A 25,702-nucleotide genomic window follows, 5' to 3' on the forward strand; every position below is an offset into this window, starting at 1 on the left:
TAAGGTCATTTGGTCATGCGACAAGAGTACGTGATAGATAAAGTAATGAACTTCTGTTCAGTGAAAGCAATGAATAGGGCTTTCCAAGGTCCCTTTCAGCTTTCTGGTTCCAGCAGAGCCCAGGCCTCAAAATAGAAGTCAAGATTTTGTTCAGAAGATAGGGATTACCAATACCAACAATAAAAAAACCAAACAGGTAAGGTTGCATCAAGCAGGAACACCCAAAAAGATGTCTCAGACCATGGGATAAGTCTGCCCATAGGAGGGTGCAGAATTGTTAGGGGAGACAGAATCAAAGACCTTGATCAAGAATTAGAATGACTTTTCTCTCTTGGATATTGAAATACGGAAATCCAGGCAGAGGTGGGTCTAGCTTTTGCTTCATGAACCTCCAATTGTTTATTGGGAGGCAATATATATAGGAAGCCTGTTACTCCTTCCTAGTGCTAATGCGTTTCCCTTATTAGTCCGTTCTGCCGGTCACTAGCAAAGCTGTGCTTTAATTATGCTGTTCCTAGTTCAGTGTGCCTTTCTCAGAAAGCAAGCATTTAAGTTCCTCTGCCATTGTCTGGACTCATGCTCCATACTTCGTCTTACATGGGTGTTTTTGGAGATCTACTCTGGCCAGCCCAGTGTCCGTTAACAGCGATAGCAGTTACTTATCAGGTGCCTTTCCAAAGCCAGGTGCGGTGCCAGTTGCCTGCAAGCATATGTTATTTCCAGCATATGTGCCAAGTATGTCTCTTTAGGTCTGGGTTGGTGTTTCTTTCTTTGTCTGCAATTCTTTTTCTTTTCACCTTGTCTGTTGAAATTGAACCTTGAAATTACCAGCCTTAGTCCTTCCTTTGCCACTCACTGGGATTAATCTGTTTTTTTTCTCCTCTCCTTTTCTTCCTTTCCCTCTTCTTGTCTCTTGTGGATTGAGTTCTTTTAAGAGTTCTCTTTTCAATCATTCCAGTGTTGGATTCAGTATTGGATTACCATCTCCCTGTGGACAAGGATCTTGTTTTACTTACCTTTCCTTTTGCTCCCACACAGCACCTAGCAAGGTACTGAGTAAATGGTGGGCAGTTGACCCACAGATAGTTAATTATTTATGTATGTTACCACTGACTGGTATGAGGACATGTGTGTATTGCTGGCTGAAGACTTAGGGGAAAGTTAGTACAATAAATTGGAGAATATCAGGTCCAGTTCCCTGAGGCACAGAAGAGAGCCCCTTACCCTCTAGTAGTAGCAGCAAAGGCTTTTGTCTTGTTAGGGAACTTGCCAGCAATTGTGGATTACAGAACATCCACTTTATTGATTTAAGCAACGTAGATTGAGACTGTAAATATTTAGTAGTATTTTCCTCACTATTCATTAAAGGGATTCCATGTTTTGTACAAACGATGACTTAGTTCTCACTTGTACTTTTTCTGGTTTTTCTCCTGTGTATGACTGTTATTTCCTTATAACTTAGAGGATCCTCAAACTTTCTTTTGAGACAGTCTTACTCTGTCAACCTGGAGTGCAATGGCATGATTTCAGCTCACTACAACCTCTGCCTCCCAGATTCAAGTGATCCCCCACCTCAGCCTCCCAAGTAGCTGGGACTACAGTCACGTGCCATCACACCTGGCTAGTTTTTTGTGTGTGTTCTTTAGAGATAGGGTTTTGCCGTGTTGCCCAAGCTGGCCTTAAACTCCTGGGCTCAAGTGATCCGCCTACCACAGCCTCCCAAAGTGCTGGGATTACAGGCGTGGGCCACCACGCCTAGCCCTCAAACTTTCAAATCCTTTTTGGAAGTAGACAGAATAAAATTTTAAATGAATAAATATTCTTTGTGCTCCTTTTAGAAAGCTGGCCTAGTTTCTACTTTGTGTTGAATTCCCATTTGTGTTTTGGGTCATTATGCGGCACTTGGTTCAGCCAATTAAGTTTCCTCTTTCTAAGTATCTTTATTCTATATCAGTATAGTCTTTTCTTGAGGCTTTAATATTGTTCCTTTGAGGAACATTCATCTTTCTGGTACTCTTCTGTTGCTTAAACGTTCTTCCCATGGGACCTTTGACAATTTTCTCAAGCCTAGCAATTCAGTTAAGTACTTAACAACATAATTTAGGTTCCCTCTTTACCTGAGTCTACAGGACTTCGAGATTCCAACATGCAGTGTTCCACTATGCTTTCTTACCTCCGGAAAGCGCCCTTTCACCACATGACATCTAGTGCTATATTCTGTCTCCTCCATTTACTTCCTTGCAAAGAAAGTTAGGCAGAAACAGTAAACTATATATTAGAGACTTTCACATTTCAGTTGTGACATGAGCAAAATATAGTTTAGCCTCTATAGTGTATTTCCTTAGCCCCCAAATCACTAGTGTATCCCTCATGATTATATATATTTATTTAATAACAGAATTGTGTTCCTGAAAGTGGTATGTACAGATTCTAGTTTAATTGTTTATTTACAGATAAATACTTAAGCTATCAAGTCAGATGGCTAGTTTCAAAACTGTTTAATGAGGATGATTTCATAGCTTTTCTCAGTACCAATAATAAGAGCTAACACATACAGTGCTTACAATATGCTAGGCACTGTTTTAAGTGTAAATACACCCACACACTAATAAGCAACATAGAGCTGGCTTTTAAGAAATACAGTCTTGGGAGGCCAAGGCGGGCAGATAACAAGGACAAGAGATCGAGACCATCCTGGCCAACATGGCGAAACCCCGTCTCTACTAAAGATACAAAAAATTAGCTGGGCATGGTGGCATGCACCTGTAGTCCCAGCTACTCGGGAGGCTGAGGTAGGAAGACAGCTTGAACCCGGGAAGCAGAGGTTGCAGTGAGCTGAGATCGCGCCACTTGCACTCCAGCCTGGTGACAGAGCGAGACTCCGTCCCACAAAAAAAAAAAAAAAAAGAAATAACAATCAGAGGATCTCTGCCTTTTAACAAGAGACTTTAATATTTGTTTATTGTGATGAGTAATATATTTGGACTTATTTCTACCATCTTAATTAGCTTGCTTTCTTTTCTTTTTTTGACACGGAGTCTTGCTCTGTCGCCCAGGCTGGAGTGCAGTGGCATGATCTCGGCTCACTGCAACCTCCGCCTCCCAGGTTCAAGCAATTCTCCTGCCTCAGCCTCCCCAGTAACTGGGACTACAGGTGCCTGCCACCACGCCCAACTAATTTTTATATTTTTAATAGAGATGGGGTTTTACCATGTTGGCCAGGCTGGTCTCAAACTCCTGATCTCAAGTGATCCTCACACCTCGGCCTCCCAAAGTGCTGGGATTACAGGCGTGAGCCACCGTGCCCAGCCATCTTAATTTGTTTTCTGTTTACCGTACTTTTCTTGCCTTCCTTCTTCCCCTTTCCCACCTACTACTGGATTAATCACATTTTCTTTATTCTCTTCTATACCTCGTTTGTAAATATTCAGCTTCTATTCCCTTATATCCTTGTACATAAACATAGTTTACTTAACAGAGGCTAAAGGTGTTATTTTGTCGTCCTTGACTCTTAGAACACCCTAACTTTAGTTTCTCTCACTTTTTGTGTTGTTGTTGATTTTTAATTTCAGAGAGACAGTGGATTACAGTGTTTAACAGTACAGAACTCTGTGTCAGACTGCCCAATTTTGAACCCCACACTGCCACATACTAGCTGTGTGGCCCTGAGTGAGTTATGTAACCTCTCTGTGCTATGATTTTTTTTTTTTTTTTTTTTTGAGATAGAGTCTCGCTCTGTCGCTCAGGCTGGAGTGCAGTGGCGTGATCTTGGTTCACTGCAAGCTCCACCTCCCGGGTTCATGCCTTTTTCCTGTCTCAGCCTCCTGAGTAGCTGGGACTACAGGCACCCGCCACCACGCCTTGCTAATTTTTTGTATTTTTAGTAGAGACAGGGTTTCACCGTGTTAGCCAGGATGGTCTTGATCTCCTGACCTCGTGATCCGCCCACCTCGGCCTCCCAAAGTGCTGGAATTAAGGCGTGAGCCACCACACCCGGCTCTGTGCTATAATTTTCTTACCTATAAATGGAGATGATGAGTACCCACTTCATAGGGTTGTTTTGAAAGGATTAAATGAGTTAATATATGCAAAGCATTTAGAACAGTGCCCAGCACATAGTAAGCACTCAGTACGTGGTAGCTACAATGATTGTCATTATTCTACTTTGTTTTTAATCTCCCCTTCCCATACTCATTTTTAGACGTTGGTGCATTTTAGATATATTAACATATTAAGTAATTTTTAAATTGAGATATAATTAACATACATTACAATAATCTTAAGTGTTTTATTTGAAGAGTTTTGACAAATATCTACTCTTGTAACCATGACCCAAAATAAGATGTAGAACATTTTTCCATTCTCCTGAAAGTTTCTTGGTGTCTCTTTACATTTAATGTTTTTACTACTCATACCACCTCTAGAACCACTGTCTGATTTTTATCATGGTAGATTAGTTTTGCCTGTATTTCTACTTTCTATAAGTTGGATCATATAGTATGTACTCTTTTGTTTCTGGCTTCTTTGACATAACATATTTTTAAAATTTTATCCATGTTCTTGTATGTATAATAGTCTAGTCTTCATTATAAGAAATTGCCAATCTGTTCTTCAAGTAGGTGTACCATTTTACACTTCCACCAACAGTGTATAAGAGTTCTGGTCACTCAACGTTCTTACCAACATTTGGTGTTATCAGTCTTTCTGATTTTAATTATTTTAGTGGAGACGATGTTTAATAATTCTTTGCTTGCTGCTTGCTATCTTTTTCTTAGCATATTTATCCTTTCTTTCTGGTTCAGTTGCCTTCTTATAGTAATTCTTTCAGTGACAGTCTCTGAGTCTTTTATGTTTGTTTATAAAGTCAGCCTGACATGATAGTTTATCATATAGATACTTGGTTGATTGGTGTTTTCCTTAATATTTGAAAACTGTTGCTCCATTTTCTTTTTACATCTATTATTATTAATGAGAAGTCTGTATCAGCCTAGTTGTCATTCTTTTGTAAGTAATGTGTTTTCTCTTGGTTTGCTTAAATTTCTTTTTCTGTGTTGATATTTTGAAGTTTTTATTCTTAAAACTCATTCTTTAATTCTAGAAAATTCCTAGATATGTCTTCAAATTGCTTCTCCCACATGTTCTCCAGTGTCTCCAGCTGAAACACCTATTAGATGCATGTTTGGCTCTCTCATTTATCTTCTATGTCCCTTAACCTCTTTTTCATATTTTCTTTTTAACTACTACCTTCTAAGCAGTTTTCTCAGACTTTTCTTCCTAATCACACATTTTTTCTTTAGCTTCGTCTAATCTATTTATCCATTGATGGATTTCAGTGACTTAATTTTGTAGTCCTGTAAGTTCTTTGTTTTTTTTTTTTGGGACAGAGTCTCACTCTGTCGCTGAGGCCGGAGTGCAGTAGCACCGTGTCAGCTCACTGCAACCTCCGTCTCCTGGGTTCAAGCAATTCTCCTGCCTCAGCCTCCTGAGTAGCTGGGATTACAGGCACCCCCCACCATGCCAGCTAGTTTTTATATTTTTAGTAGAGACGGGGTTTCACCATGTTGGCTGGCTGGTCTCGAACTCCTGACCTCGAGTGATCCACCTGCCTCGGCCTCCCAAAGTGCTGGGATTACAGGCGTGAGCCACCGCGCCCTGCCCTTTTCTGTGTTTTTCTTTTTCTCTATGTGAGTCCCTGTGTTTTTTCTGCTGCATGCTAGAGACCAGTTTTTACGTTAATTTCTTGACTTGAGATTCCTGTATGATACAGAGTATAAATTTGGATGCTATACCTCTGTATGGCATAGGCATGCGTTTTACCTTTTCTCCTGCTGATGGCCTAGATAATAAGCAACTTTTATTGCCGTTTCCCTGAGCCAGTGAGCAGATTTTTGAGACTGCATATCAAGGAAAGATCGGCATTTGAGGCTCTGGGCTTTATGCAAGGGTCTCAGTGCTAACTCCCCACCTTCTACCTGCCTGAAGCTACATTTGCAGTCTCCATGTGAGTATTAATGCTTCCTCCTCGCAGTTTAAGGCCTGTACAGGAGTTTGAAACCCCTGTGGGCCACCATGGTCTCAATTCCCACTTACTGTTCTAGCTTTGATTTTGATGTTTCTTTCATTTCAGGTACCTAGGGATTTCTTTTCTTTAATTTTTTTTCAAGCCTGTGTATTTTAAAAGCATTTTTATGTTTTATCCAGCATTTCTGTGTGTTTGTAGTGGGAGAAAAAGAGCCATTTACTCCAGCTCAGTGTGCCGTTTTGCCAAAAGTCTGTTTTTTAATTATTATTGCATTAATCTCAGTAAATTTTCAATTTTAGACATTGCCAACTTAGATTCATTATGTAGCCATTGACCACCCTTGAATGTTTTAGGCCTTAACGGTTCCCATTTTCCTTTCATTGCTCAAGCTTATAATCATCTTTTTAGTATCTATATATTGGTAAGCCAGATAATTAGGTTCAGTTTTCTTTTTAACCTTGCCCAGTTACTCATTCTGCTGAAGTTTTTCTTTTTCTCTTCTTATTTAGTTGTTCACAAAAACATTAAACAGCCCTGACCACATAATGCTCGAAATATCTCCCTCCGCATCTTGGGTGAATCTTCTCTTGTTTAACCTGATGTGGGTACCCTCCCCAGAAACTTAAAAGCAACCTTTTAAGTTTGAGTCCATCCCGAAAATATAATTCCAGTCACTTGTTTCTTACTAATAAGAATGTTTAAAAAGATCTAATGTATGTCCAGGTAAGTCTTTTGGTTTACTGTAATCCATAAGACTTATGTCTTGTTTTACCAAAAAAAAGAAAAAAAATCACATTACATTGGTGTAATTTGTTTCCTAGAAAAACCTCATCAGTGCCTGTTTATGATCTTTTGTTATTTGCAAATTGAATTCTTGTTAAGAGTTTTCTCAAATTTTAATTTAAAATTTTAAAAAATGTTTTTCTAGTTTTAAATCTTATGGAATTTCCCTCCCTCTTTCCATAAAACACCAAGAGATAAAAATTCCAGTCCCCTACTAGAGCTACTTCTATTAGAGAAAAGCCACTTACCTCCTAGGACTGTTTCTTCATTTGTTTAAAAATATATGTGCATTTTTATAATATAGATTAAAACAGACTGTATTCAAAAAGTAAGGGTAGACATTCTTAAAGATTTTCTTTGAGCAAGCTGAAAAAAATCTTATGAACTCATGAATGCCCAACAATATTAGGTACATGGTATAGAAGGGGCTTGGGGTAGTTAGAACTGAAACATTTATATTTATTTCAGCAAATCTTTATTTTCATTAATAAACTATTTTTTAGAGCAGTTTGAGGTACATGCAAAATTAAGCAGAAATTACAGAGGGTTTGCAGATCCCTCCCAACTCCCATTCTCCACACATCCACAACCTGTCCCACCATCCATGCCTCACACCATATTGGTACATTTCTTATAACTGATGAACCTACATTGACACATCATTCTTACCCGGAGTCCATAGTTTACATCAGGGTTCACTGTTGGTGTTGTGCATTCTGTTGGTTTTGACAAATGTATAATGACCTATATTTGCCATTGTAGATTCATGAAGAATAATTTCACTGCCCTAAAAATCCTCTGTGCTTTGCTTATTCATCCCTCCCTCTCCTCTAACCCCTGGCGATCACTGGTCTTTTTTACTATCTATATATTTACCTTTTCCAGAACGTCATATATTTGGAATTATAAAGTATGTAGCATTTTCAGATTGACTTCTTTGACTTAGAAATATGCATTTAAGGCCCGGCGCGGTGGCTCACGCCTGTAATCTGTAATCCCAGCACTTTGGGAGGCCAAGGCAGGTGGATCACGAGGTCAGGAGATCGACACCATCCTGGCTAACACAGTGAAACCCCATCTCTACTAAAAATACAAAAAAAATAGCTGGGCATGGTGGCAGGTGCCTGTAGTCCTAGCTACTTGGGAGGCTGAGGCAGGAGAATGGTGTGAACCCAGGAGGCGGAGCTTGCAGTGAGCCGAGATCACGCCACTGCACTCCAGCCCGGGCGACAGAGTGGGACTCCATCTCAAAAAAAAAAAAAAAAGAAATATGCATTTAAGTTTCCTCCCTGTCTTTTCATGGCTTTATATCTCATATCTTTTTAGCACTGAATAATAGTCCATTGTCTGGATGTACCACGGTTTATTCATTATATCTACTTCTTGGTTGCTTCCAAATTTTGGCAATTATGAATAAAGCTGCTTTATAAGCATCATGTGCAGGCTTTTGTGCGGCCATAAGTCTTCAACCCCTTTGGGTAATTACCAAGGAATGTGATTACTGGATCATGTGGCAAGAGTATGTTTGGTTTTGTAAGAAACTGTTAATCTGTAGAATGTCTGTACTATTTTGCATTCCCACCAGCATTGAATGAAAGTTCCTGTTTCTCTACATCCTTGTCAGCATTTAGTATTGCCAGTGTTTTGGATTTTGGTCATTCTGATAGGTGTGTGATGGTATCTTGTTGTTTTAATTTGCAGTTCTCTAAAGACATACCTTGTACAACATCTTTTCATATGCTTATTTGTCATCTGCATATCTTCTTTGATGAGGTGTCTGTTCAGGTCTTTTGCTATTTTTTAATTGGGTTGTTTGTTTTCTTATTGTTGAGTTTTGAGAGTTCTTTGTGTATTTTGGATAATAGTCTTTTATCAGATGTGTCTTTTGCAAATATTTTCTCCCAGTCTGTGGCTTGTCTTTTCATTCTTTTGACATTGTCTTTCATGGAGCAAAATTTATTTCTGTCATGGATTGTGCCTTCGGTGTTGTACCTAAAAAGACTGCCATAGCTGAAGTCAACTAAGTTTTCTCCTATGTTAACTTCTAGGAATTATAATTTTGTATTTTACATATAGGTCTCTGATGTATTTTAAGTTAATTTTTGTGAAGGGTGTAAGGTCTATGTCTAGATTCATTTTTTTGTATGTGAATGTCCAGTTGGTTCCAGCATCACTTGTTGAAAAGATACTCTTCGCTTCATTTTAGTGCCTTTGCTCCTTTGTCAAAGATGAATTGACTATATTTGTGTGGGTCTGTTTCTGGGCTTTCTGTTCTGTTCCACTGATCTACTTGTCTATTCTTTCACCAATACCACATTGTCTTCATTATTGTAGCTTTAAAATAGTAAATGTTGAAGTCAGTATCAGTCTTCCAACTTCAGTCTTCTCCTTCAATATTGAGTTAGCTATTTGGGTCATGGGGAAGATCTGAGTCTCTGAAAATACTGAATATTTCTATCTAACAACATGGGCTATCTCTCCATTTTTTAAGTTCTTTGATATCTTTCATCAGAGTTTTGTTGTTTTCTTCATATAGATCTTGTACATATTTTGTTAGATTTATACCTAAGTATTTCTCTTTTTGGGGTGCTAGTGTAAATGGTAAAGTTTTTAATTTCAAATTCTACCTTATTGCTGTTAATATAGGAAAACAATTGGCTTTTATATATTAACCTTAGGTCTTACAACTTTGCTATAATCTCTTATGAGTTCCAGGAGGTTTTTTGTCATTTCTAATTTTCTATAAAGACAATCATGTAGTCTGCAAACAAAGACAGTTTTAACTTCCTTCCCAATCAGTATACCTTTTATTTCCTTTTCTTGTCTTGTTGCATTAGCTAGGACTTCCAGTACAGTGTTTAAGATCAGTGGTGAACTGGGATATCCCAGCCTTGTTTATAATCCCAGTGGGAAGACTGAGTTTCTCACCGTTATGAATGATGACAGCTGTAGGTTTTTTGTAGACGTTCTTTATGAAGTTGAGGCAGTTCCCCTTTATTTCTAGTTTGTTGGAGTTTTTATCATGAATGGGCATTGGATTTCTGCCAGATGCTTTTTCTGCATCTTTCCGTTGACATGTTCACCTGATTTTTCTTCTTTAGCCTGTTGATGCGATGGATTACATTAATTGATTTTGAATGTTGAACCAGCCTTGCATACCTGTGAGAAGTCCCATTTGGCTATGATGTATAATTCTCTTTAGGCATTCTTAGAGTCAAGTTGCTAATATTTTGTTGAGGATTTTTGCATCTATCTTCACGAGAGATATTGGTCTGTGGTTTTCTTTTCTTGTAATGTCTCTGTGTGGTTTTGGTAGAAGGTTAATGTTGGCCTCAAAGAATGAGTTGGGAAATTTTCCCTCTGCTTCTATCTTCTGGAAGAGTTTGTAGAGAATTGGTATAATTTCTTTCTTAAATATTAGGTGGAACTCATTAGTGAACACATCTGGGCCTGTTGCTTCCACTTTGGGGAGGTTATTATTGATTCACCTTCTTTAATAGATATAGGCCTATTCAGATAGTCTATTGCTGTGTGTGTGAGTTTTGACAGATTGCATCGTTCAAGGAATTTGGATCATTTTATTTAGGTTATATTTGTGGACATTCATAAATTACCTTATATTTTTAATGTATATGGGGTATACAGTGATACTGATATTAATAAATTGTATTGTCTATTTTTTTTTCTTTGTTGCCATGGCCATCTTTGATTTTCTGACATTTGAAAACTATATGCCTAGGCTTAATGTCCTGAGTTTCCTGGATCTGTGATGTGGTGTCTGTCATTAATTTGGGGAAATTCTCAGTCATTATTGCATCAAATATTGCTGCTTTTCTCTCTTCCCCTTCTGGTGTCCCCATTTTGCATTAGTTATTTCTTTTCTAGTCTTCCCACTGTTAGATATTCTGTTCTGTTTTTTTCTTCTTTTTTTACTTTGCTTTTTCGTTTTGGATTGTTACATCTTCAAGCTAAGAGATTCTTTCCTCAGTCATTTCCAGTCTACTAATGAGCTCATCAAAGGCAGTCTTCATTTCTGTTATGGTGTTTTTTATCTCTAGCATTTCTTTTTGATTCTTTCTTAGAATTTCCATTTCTCTGCTTACATTATCCATCTATTCTTACATATTTTATACTTTTCCCATTAAAGCTATTTAATCATAGTCTTAAAAAAAAAGTCCTGGTGTGCTAATTTGGACATTCTTGCTATATCTGAGTCTGGTTTTGAAGTTTGCTGTGTCTCTCCAAACTGTTTTTGGGTTTTGTCTGTTTGCCTTTTAGTATGCCTTGTAATTTCTTTGTTGAAAGGTGGACATAATGTACTGCATAAAAGGAACTGCTGTAGCTAGGCCTTTAGTGATTTGGTAGTAGGGTGCAGGGGAGGAGAAGCTTTCTGTAGTCCTGGGATTCAGTCTTAATCTTTTGGTGAGCTTGTGCGCCTGGGCTGTGAACTTCCCAAGTGCTGTCAGGCATTTTTGCTCCTTAGATGGTACAGGATGGCTGGAGGGAGCTGGAGTTGGGTATTTGTTTTTCTCCAGGTAGGTTGGGCTCTGAGAAAACTGTAGCCAGTTAGGCTCTTGTAAAATAGTTTTCTTGAAGGCAGGCCTTGTTAAAAACAGAGTGCTCTGGCAGATTTCAAAATGGTTCCTTTTCCCTCTCCCGCTGCTGGAAGCAAGAGGGGATTTTTCTTCACTATTCATTGTGAGGACTTGTTAGAGCTCTAGGAGGTAAAGCTCACAGAAGTGTTGGGGGGGCCCCTATGGCTGAATCCCCCCCAGAGTTTTTAACTCTCAGAGTTGTGCACACTGAGCCTCCAGTGATTTGATTGCATTTCAGATTTTCTTAACCTGGCACTTGTTCCTACAGAGGCTTTTGTTCATATGTTGTTTTTGTTTTGTTTTGTTTTTTGAGACGGAGTCTCCCTCTGTCACCCAGGCTGGAGTACAGTGGTGTGATCTGGGCTTACTGCAGCCTCTGCCTCCTAGGTTCAAGTTATTCTCCTGCCTCAGCCTCCTGAATAGCTGGGGTTCCAGGTGCCCGCCACCATGCCTGGCTAATTTGTGTATTTTTAGTAGAGACGAGGTTTTGCCATGTTGACCAGGCTGGTCTCGAACTCCTGACCTCAAGTGATCTGCCCGCCTCAGCCTCCTGAAGTGCTGAGATTACAAGCATGAGCCGCTGTACCTGGCTTGTGTTTTTTGTTCATTAAGTTGTGATTCTCTGTGTCTGCCTGTCTGTCTCTAATTTTAGGGACAGTGATTTGCCCTGTGACCTTTCTTTTCTGATGAATTAAAGAAGAGTTGTTGATTTTTCAGTTTGTTCAGTTTGTTTGCTTTTAGGACATAGTGACTTCTAAGCTCCTAACATGCCAGAATGGAAACTGGAACTCTGAAATATTTTTATTTATATTTTTATCTGTCAATTTCAGTGTCAGTAAATGTAGAAATGGTGGAGTGGAAACAGAATCACCCATAATCCTCTAACAAAAGCAATTCCTGGTTTTTTGACATATGTCTTTCCAGTCTTTTCTTAGCGTACTTTTTTCTTTTACAAGTGAGATTATATAATTTCCTCAAAGATCCTCAAGGATAAGTTCCTCAAACCCAAAACTGAACTAGACGTCTCTTCCCCTAAACTGTCTGTTCTTGTATTATCTGGATCATCTTATCATCCACCCACTCACCACGCCAGGAACCTGGGAATTGTTGCTCTCCGTCCTTCACATCCATTCAGCCCCTAGGTCATGACAGCTATACTTTCGCAGTGTGTTTTGGCTCTCTCCTATTACCAGTTCTCCTGCTTGAAGCCCTCATTGATTTTCTCCTGATCTCCTGCAATAATAGAGCCCGTCTCCAGCATTATCCCCCTCAAATTCTGTACACATGTTACTTAGGTGGTATATTTAAAATGCATATCTGACCACATGACTTTGCTGCTTAAAGCCCTTCAAACGCCTCAATGGCTGCTCATTGCTTTTAGGATAACCTCCAAGCTCGTAAGCATGGCCTACATATCCCTCTGTGGCCAACACCCCTGTCTGCCTCTCCAGATTCATCTCTTAACACTCCTATTCCCTGCTTTATGTTCCAGTAATAATCTCAGTTCCTAATCCTCCTGCCTGCTACCACGGGATGTTTTCTTATCTGCATGCCTCATGCAGGCGTCCCTGCCAGGATTGCGTTTTCCTCCCATTCTTTTTACCTCATCTCTGTGTCCGTCTCTTTTAAGACACAGGTCAGCTGTTATTCCCTCAAAGCTTTACTCTAACTCCTGGACTCTCCTGTCCCCCAAACTGTGTTTCTGTGTACAAATCCATCATTATGTTGTCTTTTAGTTATTTATTCATTCTACCAAGTAATCAACAGTATTTGTGTTAAGCAGAATTTTAAGCACTGGGATACAGCAGGTGATAAAATTAAGTTCTTACCCTAATGGAGCTTACATTCTAGTGAAGGAAGATAGATAATAACAAATAAAAACATAGTATGTCAGTAGGCGATAAGTGCTATGCTGAAAAACAAAGCAGACAAAGGAGTGGGATATTCTGAGGTTGGAGGGGAGGTTGCTTGTTGCAAAAACATGGTCAGGAAAGGCCTTACTGCTAACATGGTCTCTGAGCAAAGGGCTGGTAGAAATGAGCCAGCCAGCCAGGCACAGATATACTAAGCATGCTCAGCCCTGAGGCAGAGAACGCAGAGCATGCTTGGTATATTCCCAGGTCAGCAAGAAAGGCAGAGTTCTCAGAGCAGAACGGGGGAGGGGGAGAGTGAGTGGTAAAAGATAAGGTTAGGAGCCGATGACAGCCAGATCATGATTAAAGGCTTGCTAGGCCATTGTAAGAACTTTGACTTTTACTCTAAGACAGGAAGCCATTTAAGGCTTTTTGTGCAAAGAAGCAGCAAGATCTGGCTGTGTGTTAAGTAGATTGCTCCACCTACTGGGTCGAAGATAGGATGAGATAGGGGTAGCAGTAGGGGAGGATGGAGGCATGGAGGCTAATTAGGAGGTTACTGCAGTAATCTAGGTAAGAGATGATGGCAGTTTGGACTGACTAGAGAGGAGACAGTGAAGGAAATTAGCGGTTGGATTTTGGATATGTTTTGAAGGTAGAGCCAACAGGATTTATAAAGGTTTGGATATGGCGTATGAGAAAAAGCAAAAGTCAAGGATGACTTGGTTTTAGTCTGAAGAACTAGAAGGACAGAATTGCTGTGAGGTGGGAAAGCGGCAGGAGAATTTTGGATATGTTACGCTTCAGAAACCAGGTTCCAGTTGGAATGTCGAATAGGTAGTTGGAGGTCTACGTCAGGAGTTCAGAGGAACAGCCTGAGCCAGAGACATAAATCTGAAAGCTGTCAGCATTTAGATGATATTTCAAAGCTGTGGAATCAGAAGAGAGGGAAGGTAAGAGGTGGGATGACTGGGTCCTGGAGCACTTCAAGCTTTAAAGGTTGCAGTGACGCAGAGGACCCAACCAAGGCGACTGGGAAGGCATGGCTAGTGAGTGAGAAGGAGAACCAAGTGAAAAATGTATTTTCAGAGGAAGAGAATGATGACCTCCATCCATTGTTAGGGCTAGACTGAATAAGCCAAGGACATTGTATTGTAAGTCTCCGTCTACATGTTTTTCTCCTCTAGGTAGCTGAGAGCTGTTTGGGAGCAGGAATGGTAGTGTAGTTAGAGCTTTGAAGTCAGTGAGATGGCTGTTTTTCCTTAGGGTGATTTTTTGGTCCATCAAAGCTCCAATCTCATCTGTAAAATGGGGAGGAAATAATATCTTTTCCACCGAATCATTGTGAGAATCAAATGAGATCGTCCATACAAAGCATTATGCACAGACTCTTTCCTATATTTAAACACATAATGATAATGATCATTATTGATTTAGTATACCTGGCATACTGTTCCTCCCTATTAAGCAACATTTGTTGGATGAATGAGTGAAATGCCTTTCTGTTCATTCAGCATTTCATTCAAGGCCTTTCCCTGTGGTTTTTTGAAGTTTTAACCTGGTATTTTTTGGGTTTCTCTAGGGCCTGTCCTCCCAAAGCTGACTCTAGGAGAGGAGAGGAAGAGCAGTTCTTGGGGCAGAGTTGATGCAATGGAGCTCCCCAACTACAGCCGGCAGCTGCTGCAGCAGCTCTACACTCTGTGCAAGGAGCAGCAGTTCTGTGATTGCACCATCTCCATTGGTACCATTTACTTCAGGGCTCACAAGCTTGTCCTGGCTGCTGCCAGCCTCCTGTTCAAAACCCTGCTGGATAACACAGATACCATCTCCATCGATGCATCTGTGGTGAGCCCCGAGGAGTTTGCGCTCTTGTTGGAAATGATGTACACGGGCAAACTACCTGTGGGCAAGCACAACTTCTCCAAAATCATCTCCTTAGCAGACAGTCTACAGATGTTTGATGTAGCTGTTAGTTGCAAAAATCTTCTGACCAGCCTTGTAAACTGCTCCGTTCAGGGTCAGCTGGTAAGGGATGTCTCTGTGCCATCCTCAGAGACAGTCAGAAAGGAACCAGAGAAGCCTCAAGTAGAAATCCTTTCATCCGAAGGTGCTGGAGAGCCTCATTCTTCCCCAGAGCTTTCTGCCACTCCAGGGGGCCTTGTGAAAGCTGAGACTGAGGAAGCAGCCCATTCAGTTTCACAAGAGATGAGTGTGAATTCTCCCACAGCCCAGGAGAGCCAGAGGAATGCAGAAAACCCAGTGGCGACTCCTACCACAGCTGAAGTTTGTTCCCCCTCCCCTGCTGTGCAAACCTTTAGTGAGGCAAAGGAGACAAGCACAGAACCAGGTAAATTGTTTTATAATCCATCCTTCTGTTTTCAATGATCTTTATCAGTTTTAATGTTTGATTAATACATTTATCAAAGACCACTGTTAGGTAGAAAACCAAAATTCAGTGCAGTACCGTACTGGGCCATTCTTCTTTTAAAAGTGTCTGTGTTTTTGAACATTGAAAGTCCAAACATGAACTACAGAGCAGAAAAGCAGTATTGGAATAATGATGTGCCTGTTATCTGTTTTGTTTTGTTTTGTTTTGTTTTCTCTTGAGACGGAGTCTTGCTCTGTTGCCCAGGCTGAAGTGCAATGGCATGATCTCAGTTGACTGCAACCTCTGCCTCCCGGGTTCAAGCAATTCTCCTGCCTCAGCCTCCCGAGTAGCTGGGATTACAGGCATGTGCCACCACGCCCAGCTAATTTTTTGTATTTTTAGTAGAGATGGGATTTCACCATGTTGGCCAGGCTGGACTCGAACTCCTGACCTCGTGATCCACCTGCCTCAGCCTCCCAAAGTGCTGGGATTACAGGCGTGAGCCACCGCGTCCTGCTGATTATCTGCTGTTTTAACTAGGCTGAGGACAGCACAAAGGAGGAAGCTGTGAGAGATACTGTTTTCTGTTATTCCTAACTAATGTGCTAGTTAGAGATCAGTTAAGTGCAGTATATGACCTGAAGGTGCTCAGACAGCTTAAACTTGTAAAAATTTATTTCAAGTAATGAATTTCTGATTTGTTTTGTTTTGTTCTACATTTAGCATGTGAAAGGAAACACTACCAGCTGAATTTTCTTCTAGAAAATGAAGGTATCTTCTCAGATGCACTCATGGTTACCCAGGATGTTTTAAAAAAACTAGAAGTGTGTTCAGAAATTAAAGGTCCACAGAAGGAGGTAGGCACCTCTGACTTTTGTACTTGTTTGTTAGTTTAGTGTTCTCAGGATACCTTACTCACTTTTCACATGGGGTGGAAATAGCCCAGGGTTTCAGTGTTTTGAAACTTAAAATTTTTTTTTGACATTTATTCCCTAAAGGGCAGTCTTGCAAAAGTACTTAGGCAGGATACTTTCAGAATGACGTTACATTTTGATCACCAGGAGAATCCTAGCTTCTAACCAGTTTTGATCCAGGATACTTAACTGATCATACCATTTCCTCCTGATTAATCACAGATAAAATTAAGAAGGTAGCCATGTATAACTGCAAACTTGAGACTTAAACCATTAAAATTAAAACAACAGATACTCAAAACATGAACAAAAGGACTTTATATAAACTTATAAATTATTGGTAAAATGCATCCAATATTTAGGAATAACAGTGGCCATTTTCAGACATAAAAACAGTAGTAGTAAATAAACATTTATGGAACACTCCCTGTATTAAGCTTGGCATATGTGTTACCGCATTTAATTTTCACAAAAATCATCAGTGTGGATATTATTGTTAAGTCCTGTTTTATGCATGAGAAAACTGTCTCAAAGAGGTAGTGTAATTTGGCGAAGGTCACAGAGCTCATATGACCCTGAGCCAGAATTGAAACCTCAGCATTCTGACTTCAGAGCTGCTCCCTTACACACAGAGTTATACTGCCTCCCAACAGGGTAAAAGTGATGCATATATGTATAAGTGTTTCGGAATCGCCTGACACGAAACTGCCAAATGAATATCATGCTTTCTTAGCTGACCTCTTTTTTTAAGTAACTCAGTTCAGACGCATTCCCACCTGTGTGATCGCTCAATACTTGATTCTTCACACCTGACCCTGCAGGATTCGCCTCCACAACCAATTTAGAATTCCATTTATTTCCCTTTTCTCCCAGCCCTGCTTCCCCTTTCTGAGAGGCTGCCGGCAGAGCGAGAGGGCACTGCCCCAGCAGGCTTGCTCCTCTGATTGGTAGGGGGTAGTGTGGGTCGGTCCTCCCATGTTGCTATAGGCAATTTTGTCTTAATTCAAGTAATACATGCCTTCTAATAATTAAATGTTTTCCTGATTCATAGCAACTTTTTAAAAAAACAAATTCAAGGTCTAGTATTTATTTTAGCTGTGTTAACTGACAGTTGGCTATACATTGTTTTCTTGGGAGACATGCTATTTACAAGGCTAGGCTAATCCTGATGACTCTCTTTGGGAGGTTTCAAGTCATAAATCCTTGGTTCTCTTTGGGAGGTTTCAAGTCATAAATCCTTGGTACTCTTTGTACTGATTACGCTGAAGGACATTATGGTTTTATATTTTTGCACTTGCATGTTCTCTTAACTGTTAAATCCATCATTTTTGTCATTAGTTTTTTACCTTGATAGCTTCTAGACACACCATTTTCTCTTAAGGCTTCCTCTCCACTTAACTTTGGCTACAGAGGAGTGACATTATTCCTTAGATCAGCAATACTCAAGCTATTAGTGTCACCTTTATACTTAGTTGAACTGTGTCTTATGCATTTTTTTTAACATTGGTACCTAAAAGTATATGGCATGTAACAGGTGATGAAGAAATGTCTGTTATACTGCATTCGTTCAGCATTTCTTTCTTTTTTTCCATTTCTTGTTCTAATCTTTTGATGGCAATATCATTAATAGTACTTTAAAAGAACACTGATTTGCTGTTGGTGATCATTATAGGCTTATGTTATTTCTTCCTCAGTTTGAGAGGTCAGAGTAGGAGCTCTGCAAATCACTTGGTGGCTGTTTTTAAAGCCGATTCTGTTACAGTCCATAATAAATCTTTGAACTTCAGAAAGAAAAAGAGAACAGATACTTTAAGAACATAAGATTAAATAGAGAGTTAGGGAGCTGCTGCTTTGTACTTGGGCCTCTACTGCTCTCTCTGTCTGTCTCTCGTACTTTATTTCAGACAGCCTTGTTGAGCTATGACTGACATATGCAGTAACCTGTACATAGGTATGGTGTACAGTGTGATTAGTTTTGGTATATACCCTGAAACCATCACCAAAGTCAAGATGGTAAACATCTCCATCACCCCCAAAAGTTTCTTCTTGTCCCTGTGTACTACCCCTCTCTCCTGCCCCTTCCACTTACCCATGCCCCGGGTAACCGCTGGTCTGCTTTCGGTCACTGTACGTAAGTTTGTATTTTCCAGAGTATTGTATAAATAGAGTCATATGGTATGTATTTTTTGTCTGGCTTTCATTCAGCATAAGTATCTTGAGATTCATCCATGTTTTTTTTTTCCTTTTTTCTTTTTCTGTGAACTCTACAGAGGTACACCCCTGCTGTTGTGTGTTCATTCCTTCTTATTGCTGAGTTGTGTGCATTGTGTGGATATACAATTCATTTATCCACCTCTACTATTTACTAGCATTGTGACTTTAGGCAGCTTCATCTTTATAAGCCTCAGTGTCCTCGTTTGTAAAATGGGGATACTGTCACCTACCTCATGGGGTCATTGTGAATTAAGATTATTTATATAAAACTCATAGTAAAATGCCAGGCACTCAGTAGGAGATCAGTAGGTAACACCCGCTATTGTTTGTTTTTACATTAACTCAGTATTTTTAGACCTAATAGATCTTGAAACCCCCTTTTCACTGAATGCCTTATAATATCCTGGTGCCATGGCCATTTACTCTGACACATGAGATGGTTTGCTGTTACTTTAAGCTTAATTTGTAAGGCATGCTTTCAGATAGGTACCACCATCCATTTGGAAGTAGCTTCCTAAACTGCAAGGGCAGTGTCTAGTCTGAAGCAATCACTTTCTAGAACAGTCTCTAGAGGAAGTAGCTTCCTGTACTGCAGGGGTAGTGTCTAGTATGAAGCAATCAGTCTCTAGCAATGTATAGAAAAATCATCTGAGGTGCTTGTTAAAATGTATACCTCCGGAACCCATTTCCATAGTGTCTGATTCTTAGGCTGTGTTAGAACTTGAGAATCTACATATTTAACAGGCTCCCCATGGGTTGCTGTTTTGGAACCTGTAGATTACATTTTGAGAAGCATAGTTGGAGAAGTGAATGGCTTACAAAACTCTTAGTGTGTGATGGCAGATGTCATAATGTCTGTGCTGGCACCTTTCAGTGGCATGAGAGGCCACCGAATACCCATTTTCCTCATTTGCTTACCCTTTGATTTAGCAGATGTTTACTGAGCAACTGATATGTGCCAGACTGAGCCGCTTGCTAGGCAGAGAAACTTCAATGAGACTTGATCCCTGTCCTTAAAGAGTATCTTGACAGCAGAGAATTCCTGCCACATGTGTGATTATTTTGGGGGAAGTATGCACAGGAGTCGCCAAATTACAGATTTCACCATAAGGCTTCAGCAATGAGCGCATTTAAGAGCTGTTCACTTAGAACAACATTGTTTCACATTTCCGTACAATTTTACAGTTTGTTTGGGGTATTTTGTTTTTCTGTTTATACATTTTTAGCTCCCCAAGAGCTTTGAGTGGTGTCTTGTGATTGGTTGTTGTTTGGTTAATCATAACTTGAGAACAGCTTAACATTAAGAATAGTCTACTCCTGGATGTGTCATTCCATTTCTGAAACACAGCTGTGAGGTGTGAACCTGGGCAGGATTGAGTTTAGGGAGGATGCCATGAACTAGTGTCCTGATTATTTTATTTCCTGAGATCAATGATGAAAGGTGGCAAAGCCATTCCCTGAGCAGCAATTGCAGCAACATGAGAAGAAGCTGGGCTACTTGAATTGTGAGAAACCAAAGCCAAAACTTATTAAAGAGAAATCTCTTGGGTGCTGGGATGGGAACATGTCTTCTGCCTGTCTTTATATCAGTGTAATATCCCTTACCCATTAGAAAAGCAGGTAGTGACCTAAGAGGTCACTTCTGACCTCTGGCTAAGCTGAGTAAAACTTTTATGTAGAGCCAGACTCATACTTTTTTTCAGTTTTTGTGCTAGGTTTTTTTTTGTTGTTGTTTGTTTGTTTGTTTTTTGAGACGGAATCTTGCTCTGTTGCCCAGGCTGGAGTGCAGTGGTGCAATCTCGGCTCACTGCAACCTCAGCCTCCTGGGTTCAAGCAATTCTCCTGCCTCAGCCTCCTGAGTAGCTGGGACTACAGGCACACGCCACCATGCCTGGCTAATTTTTGTATTTTTAGTAGAGACGGGGTTTCACCATATTGTTCAGGCTGGTCTCAAACTCCTGACCTCAGGTGATCCATCCACCCACCTTGGCCTCCCAAAGTGCTGGGATTACAGGCATGAGCCACCGCACCCAGCCTTTTTTATGTTTTAGGAATCATTTAACTCTCCTGGACATTAGCATTAACAAGTTTTGACACTGCTGCTTATTTGCTCTGTGGCTTTGGGCAAGTTGTTTTGCCTCTTTTTGCCAGTTTTCATGTGGGTAAAAACAAACAAAGGCAAGGTAGGGGTTGGACAGGACGCTGGCACTGGCATTTTCCAGTTCTCTCATCTGTATTTTCTGACATGTGTCTGCCTCCCGATGTGCAGGCAGCAGAGATGCTATAGATCGAGAACAGCATGGAGCTAACAAGACCTGCATACAATGAGACACAGTGGATGATTTTGTGAGTGGCTGGGATACTTTCTGGAGGTTGAAAATTGTTTTTATTTAGCTGGCATCACGTGTCCATTAATGGCACTCAGCATCCCCAGGGATTGAGCGTGGCTTGCAACTCAGTGACAGACAAGCCCCACTGGGACTGTGAGGCTCAGGGAATTTCACTGAGGATTCAGACACCACCCATGGTCCCTGCAGACCAGGCGGTGCTCAGAAGCATGGAGGCATCAGAGATCCCGTTCTCATCCAGGACACCACGTTGCCTGGGAGGCACCACGTTGATACTAAAACAACTAAGTTAGGGTAGACATGGGAATATCAGAGACAGTTGTAGGGGGACATTGTAAACACATTCACGTACCGCAAGGAACACCAGACCAGCTGAATTGTGGGGCCCTTTCCAGCGCTGGGCTTCTGGGATTCCTTTGAGCACCTTCTGTGTGCAATTTACTGGTCCAAACTGGCTTATGCAAAAAGTTAACTTGTTGGCTCCTGTGACTTCATAGTGTAGAAGGAGAGATAGCCCTGGCCATGGCTGGCTACAGGTATGGCAACACCATCATCAGGACCTGGGTTCTTTCTCCCCGTCTCTCAGCAATGCTTCTTCTCTGTGGCCTCCACTTTCAGAAAGGCTTGCCCTCATGGCGACAGAAATGGCAGCAGCTGCTCTAACTTCATGTGCAATCCAACAGAAAGTGGCCAAAGCCATGGTAGGTGGCACACAGTAACAAGGTAAAGTCCCACGATAGGCCGTCTGTACCTTGAGGAGCAAGGAAGCCATTGGTGGATCAGTCCAAGTCCCAAAACCTCAAAAGTAGGGGAACCAGCAGTGCAGCCTTCAGTCTTTTGCCAACGGCTGGAGAGCCCTTGGCAACCCACCGGTGTAAGTCCAAGAATGCAAATGCTGAAGAACTTGGAGCCTGATGATCGAGGGCAGGAAACATCCAGCATGGGAGAAAGATGAAGGCTGAAATTGTCTTCCTTCTTTATTCCTAGCCATGTCTCTGCTTTTAATTAATTGTGTATACAGCAAAGTGGGTCTTTAACTAGAATAAGGAGATAACTTTTTCTACTATTGATTTCTGTGCTTTTTGATCCACTCTTCACCTAAAAATCTAGAAGACTCCCAAAGCTGAAGACCTGGTAGCATTTTTTTCTCCTTCAACTTTATTTCAAAGGCAAACACGTCTCTTCTCCTATGTGAATCTGATGTTTTCAGCTGTGTTGCTGCTTTGGAAGTTTGTCAAGTGCAGATCTGTGTTTGGAGGGCTCTGTTCACTGACAGGGTTGGGTAGCCCTCTTGAGAGTGAGTTAATGAGATTCATTTTACAGGTCTATGAAAGGTGAAAATAAGTTGTTGTTTTTCCAAATCTCCTTTCTGTTAATGATTAAGCCTAAGATATGCAGCCATAGATAGAAGGGCTAATGGTTTTATGGCAAGGGAATTTTATTCAATTAAACATTTATTGAGCACCTACTATGTACCAGTCTTTATATTCATTGAGACCAAGAAAAGTGATACAGATTGTCTACATACTACCCAGTATTCAAACCGGTATTGATTCTGGTAAGTCTAATAGAACCCAGTGTAAATAGATTTGATTATGCTTAAATCTGGGAGGTAGAACGAGGTGAAAGGGGTGCCAGCTACTCTACTTACTAGACCTGTGACCTTAGGCAAGTTACTTAACCTCTCTGAAGTTCATCTAAAGTAGTAGTAGTAACGCCTCTCAGGCCTGGTGTGAGGAAGAAGGTAGATGGCACAGTGTCCAGGATGATGTGGAGCGATTGTAGTCTCTATCATTATTGCCATCACCCAGCCCTCAGCAGTCAAGGGAGGCCTGAGTGAACAAGAATATAGTGTAACTCAAACAGATCTGAAGGCAGTAGGCGAACAATTGGGTAAATAAGTCAACTCAGTTAAAAGGCTTGAGTTAAGGGAAAGATTAAATGGTTTTTCACTTACAGAGGGAAAAGAAATGGTCTCATCTTGAAATATATTTATCTATATTTCACTCATAGATATTTAGATTACTTCTGTGACCATGCATTAACATGAATTTATTGAAGTACCCTTACCCCTGAGAATTAAGAGTTAGTTCCAAATGTATGGTTAAAGAACTTAGCCCTTTCAGCAGAACTCTGTTTTGGTTCAGCTTTTGGAGTTCTGTTACATGATAGTAATTGATGAACCCCTGCCTATCCTAATATCCTAATACCCTTCTGTTTAGGCAGAGAAACTGTTGCAGAAAAGGGCCTGCTTGCTTATTCCACTGTGGAGCCGTAGGCAGCTTGAGGGGGCTGATGGAGTAACTGCTGTAGTGCTGGCACTGGCGTAGGTCCCCAGTAGGTTCTGAAAGAAAGAGCAGAGAGAGCAGGGCTGTCCATGCAGCTAACTGCCCTCTCCTGGCCCTTTCATCAGCCCACCCCTGCTTCTCTTCTCAGATGGCCACCCTAGCATCACTGTTGAGCAATGAAGTGAACAAATGTTTTAATTTCACTGCTGAGTAGTTCTGCAGAGAGGGAGACAGCAGAGAGGATAATGAGAAGCGTATCAGATGCCACCATTGATGAAAGCTTCTCTTCCCCACTGGCTCAAATGATAATGCCAGACAAATTGGATACTGAGAGATGTGGATTTGGGATATTCAGAGAGTTTCAGGTGGAAAAAAGAAAAGCCTGGCCTAGGCTAGAATGAGATAGCTATATGCTATATCAATTGAGATGCACAAAAGGCAGGCAGGAAGGAAAGGGAAAATAAAAAGGAAGAAATATGTTTACTGACGGTATTAGCAGCAAGTGGCTCTGTATTAATTATCCAGTGCTATATCACAAATTGCTCTAAAATCTAGCAACTTCAAACAACAAACATTTATTCCCACAGTTCCTGTGGGTCGGGAATCCAGGTAGGGCTCAGCTGAATCCTCTGGCTCAGCCGCTCACAGGCTGCAGTCAAGGTGTCAGCCAGGGCTGCATCTCAAGGTTCAACCAGGGGAGTATCTTTTTCTAAGCCCACTCTCATGGCTGTTGGCAGGCTTCAGAAGATCCACTTCCAAGCTTACTCCCTGACTGTTGGCTGGAGACATCAGTTCTTTGCCACATGGGTGTCTCCGTAGGGCAGCTCACAACATGGCAGCTTGCATCTCACAGAGCAAGGGCAGAGAGAGAAAACACAGGCAAGATGGAAGTCAAACTAGCCTGACCTCAAAAGTAGCATCCTGTAACTTTTACCATATTCTCCTTCTTAGAAGCAAGTCACGAGGTTCAATCCAACGGCATGAATACCCAGAGTCAAGTATTAGGATCCATTTTAGATGCTGCCTGCCTTGGGTTCCCTACTGCTGTCAGTGAAAAGGCATTTTAAAGAGATTTCAGGCCAACTAACAAAAGCATGAAAAGTTGATTTAATTTAGCCAAAGGGGATTAAGCATTCAACTGACGTCTTCATTTCTTGTTTATTATTTTTTAAATACAAGATGAGTTACCTTAGGTTCTCAGAAGTTTCTTACACTAGTGATATGTTGATATGGATTATTAAACTGTGTTTTGTCTATGTGTACTTTTGGAGATGACCGAAAAACACAGGAAACTTTTAAAGTTTAATTTAGCTTTATACAGACATCCTGTGCTTAGGAAGCAAGCTAAAGCAAAGCCAAGAAACACAAGGTCCCACGGGAGGAGAGGAGAAAGAGAAAATCTCTCTAAATAAAAATCTTAAACATATACTTACTACCAGAATTTGTAATAACAGCTGTCTAGCTAAATTTTGCTGTGTTGATAGAGTATTCATGAGCTCCTTTAGTGTGGTGGGGAGACGTGTGTATGTAGAAAACTAACCTTTTGCTCTCTAAAGACTCTGGTGAGAAAATTTTTCTTGACACTGAAAAACTTCAAAGGTAGATTGTAGTTTTGTCAAGTAGAAACATAAAGCCTATACATATGACTGTACACATGAAATTCAGTTTTGGTTACCAGATTTTTTCAAGTAAATTCATTATTGCTAAAATAGAAATATGAACCTTACCTTCCAATTGACCTTCCTTGCATTTGCATGAGAGATGTTCTGTCAGACCAAAGAAAGGAATGCTAATTTTGTTTATTTTACCACTGGGGTTGTTGATGTCTTAGAAGGGTCTAGAAGAGTCAAGATGATGAGTTTGGTTTTATATGCACCCCTGAGACCTCTGGAGGACAAGGTGTGTCCAGCAGAATCTGTGTGGCAGCTCTGGATTGAAACAGTGCAGGGTTAGAGCTGCTTTTCAGAGAAGTTTGCATAAAGGTGATAGTTAAAGCTATACATGTGAGAGCTTTTCAAAAGGGAGCATATAAAAGGGGAAAAAAATAAAAGATTGAGACCAGTCTTAGGTGAGGTTAATGGTTATGGATTTGGAAGAAGAACCAGTGGGAAAGGCTGAAAAGGAGTGGTCAGGAAGGCAAGTTCTTATCCCACATACTTCAGTGCTGCTGAAATCAGAAGAGGATTGTGATACAGAGGCACTGCCAAATGCCACCGAAAGGTCAAGTGGCACAAAGCCAGAGGCAAGGCTTGTTATATAAACGTTGGTTAGGGGAAGAAGCTGTGAAGCCCCTTCAGGCTGAAAGCAGCCATTCACA

The 25,702-nt window shown here is 40.7% G+C and overlaps 1 protein-coding gene across 1 annotated transcript in view; it reads left to right on the top strand.

Moving 5' to 3' along the window:
* The window catches only part of ZBTB40 (zinc finger and BTB domain containing 40), a 79,917-nt gene that overhangs the window by 23,835 nt on the left and 30,380 nt on the right, over nucleotides 1-25,702 (top strand). Inside the window, exons 2-3 of the mRNA XM_032759224.2 lie at nucleotides 14,836-15,600; nucleotides 16,345-16,478. Coding sequence (XP_032615115.1) covers nucleotides 14,904-15,600; nucleotides 16,345-16,478 — 831 coding nt within the window. The 5' untranslated portion in view covers nucleotides 14,836-14,903. The remainder of the gene's footprint in view (nucleotides 1-14,835; nucleotides 15,601-16,344; nucleotides 16,479-25,702) is intronic.

This window comes from Hylobates moloch, unplaced genomic scaffold (genome assembly GCF_009828535.3).
Source record: "Hylobates moloch isolate HMO894 unplaced genomic scaffold, HMol_V3 SCAFFOLD_9, whole genome shotgun sequence".
Classification (NCBI taxonomy): domain Eukaryota; kingdom Metazoa; phylum Chordata; class Mammalia; order Primates; family Hylobatidae; genus Hylobates; species Hylobates moloch.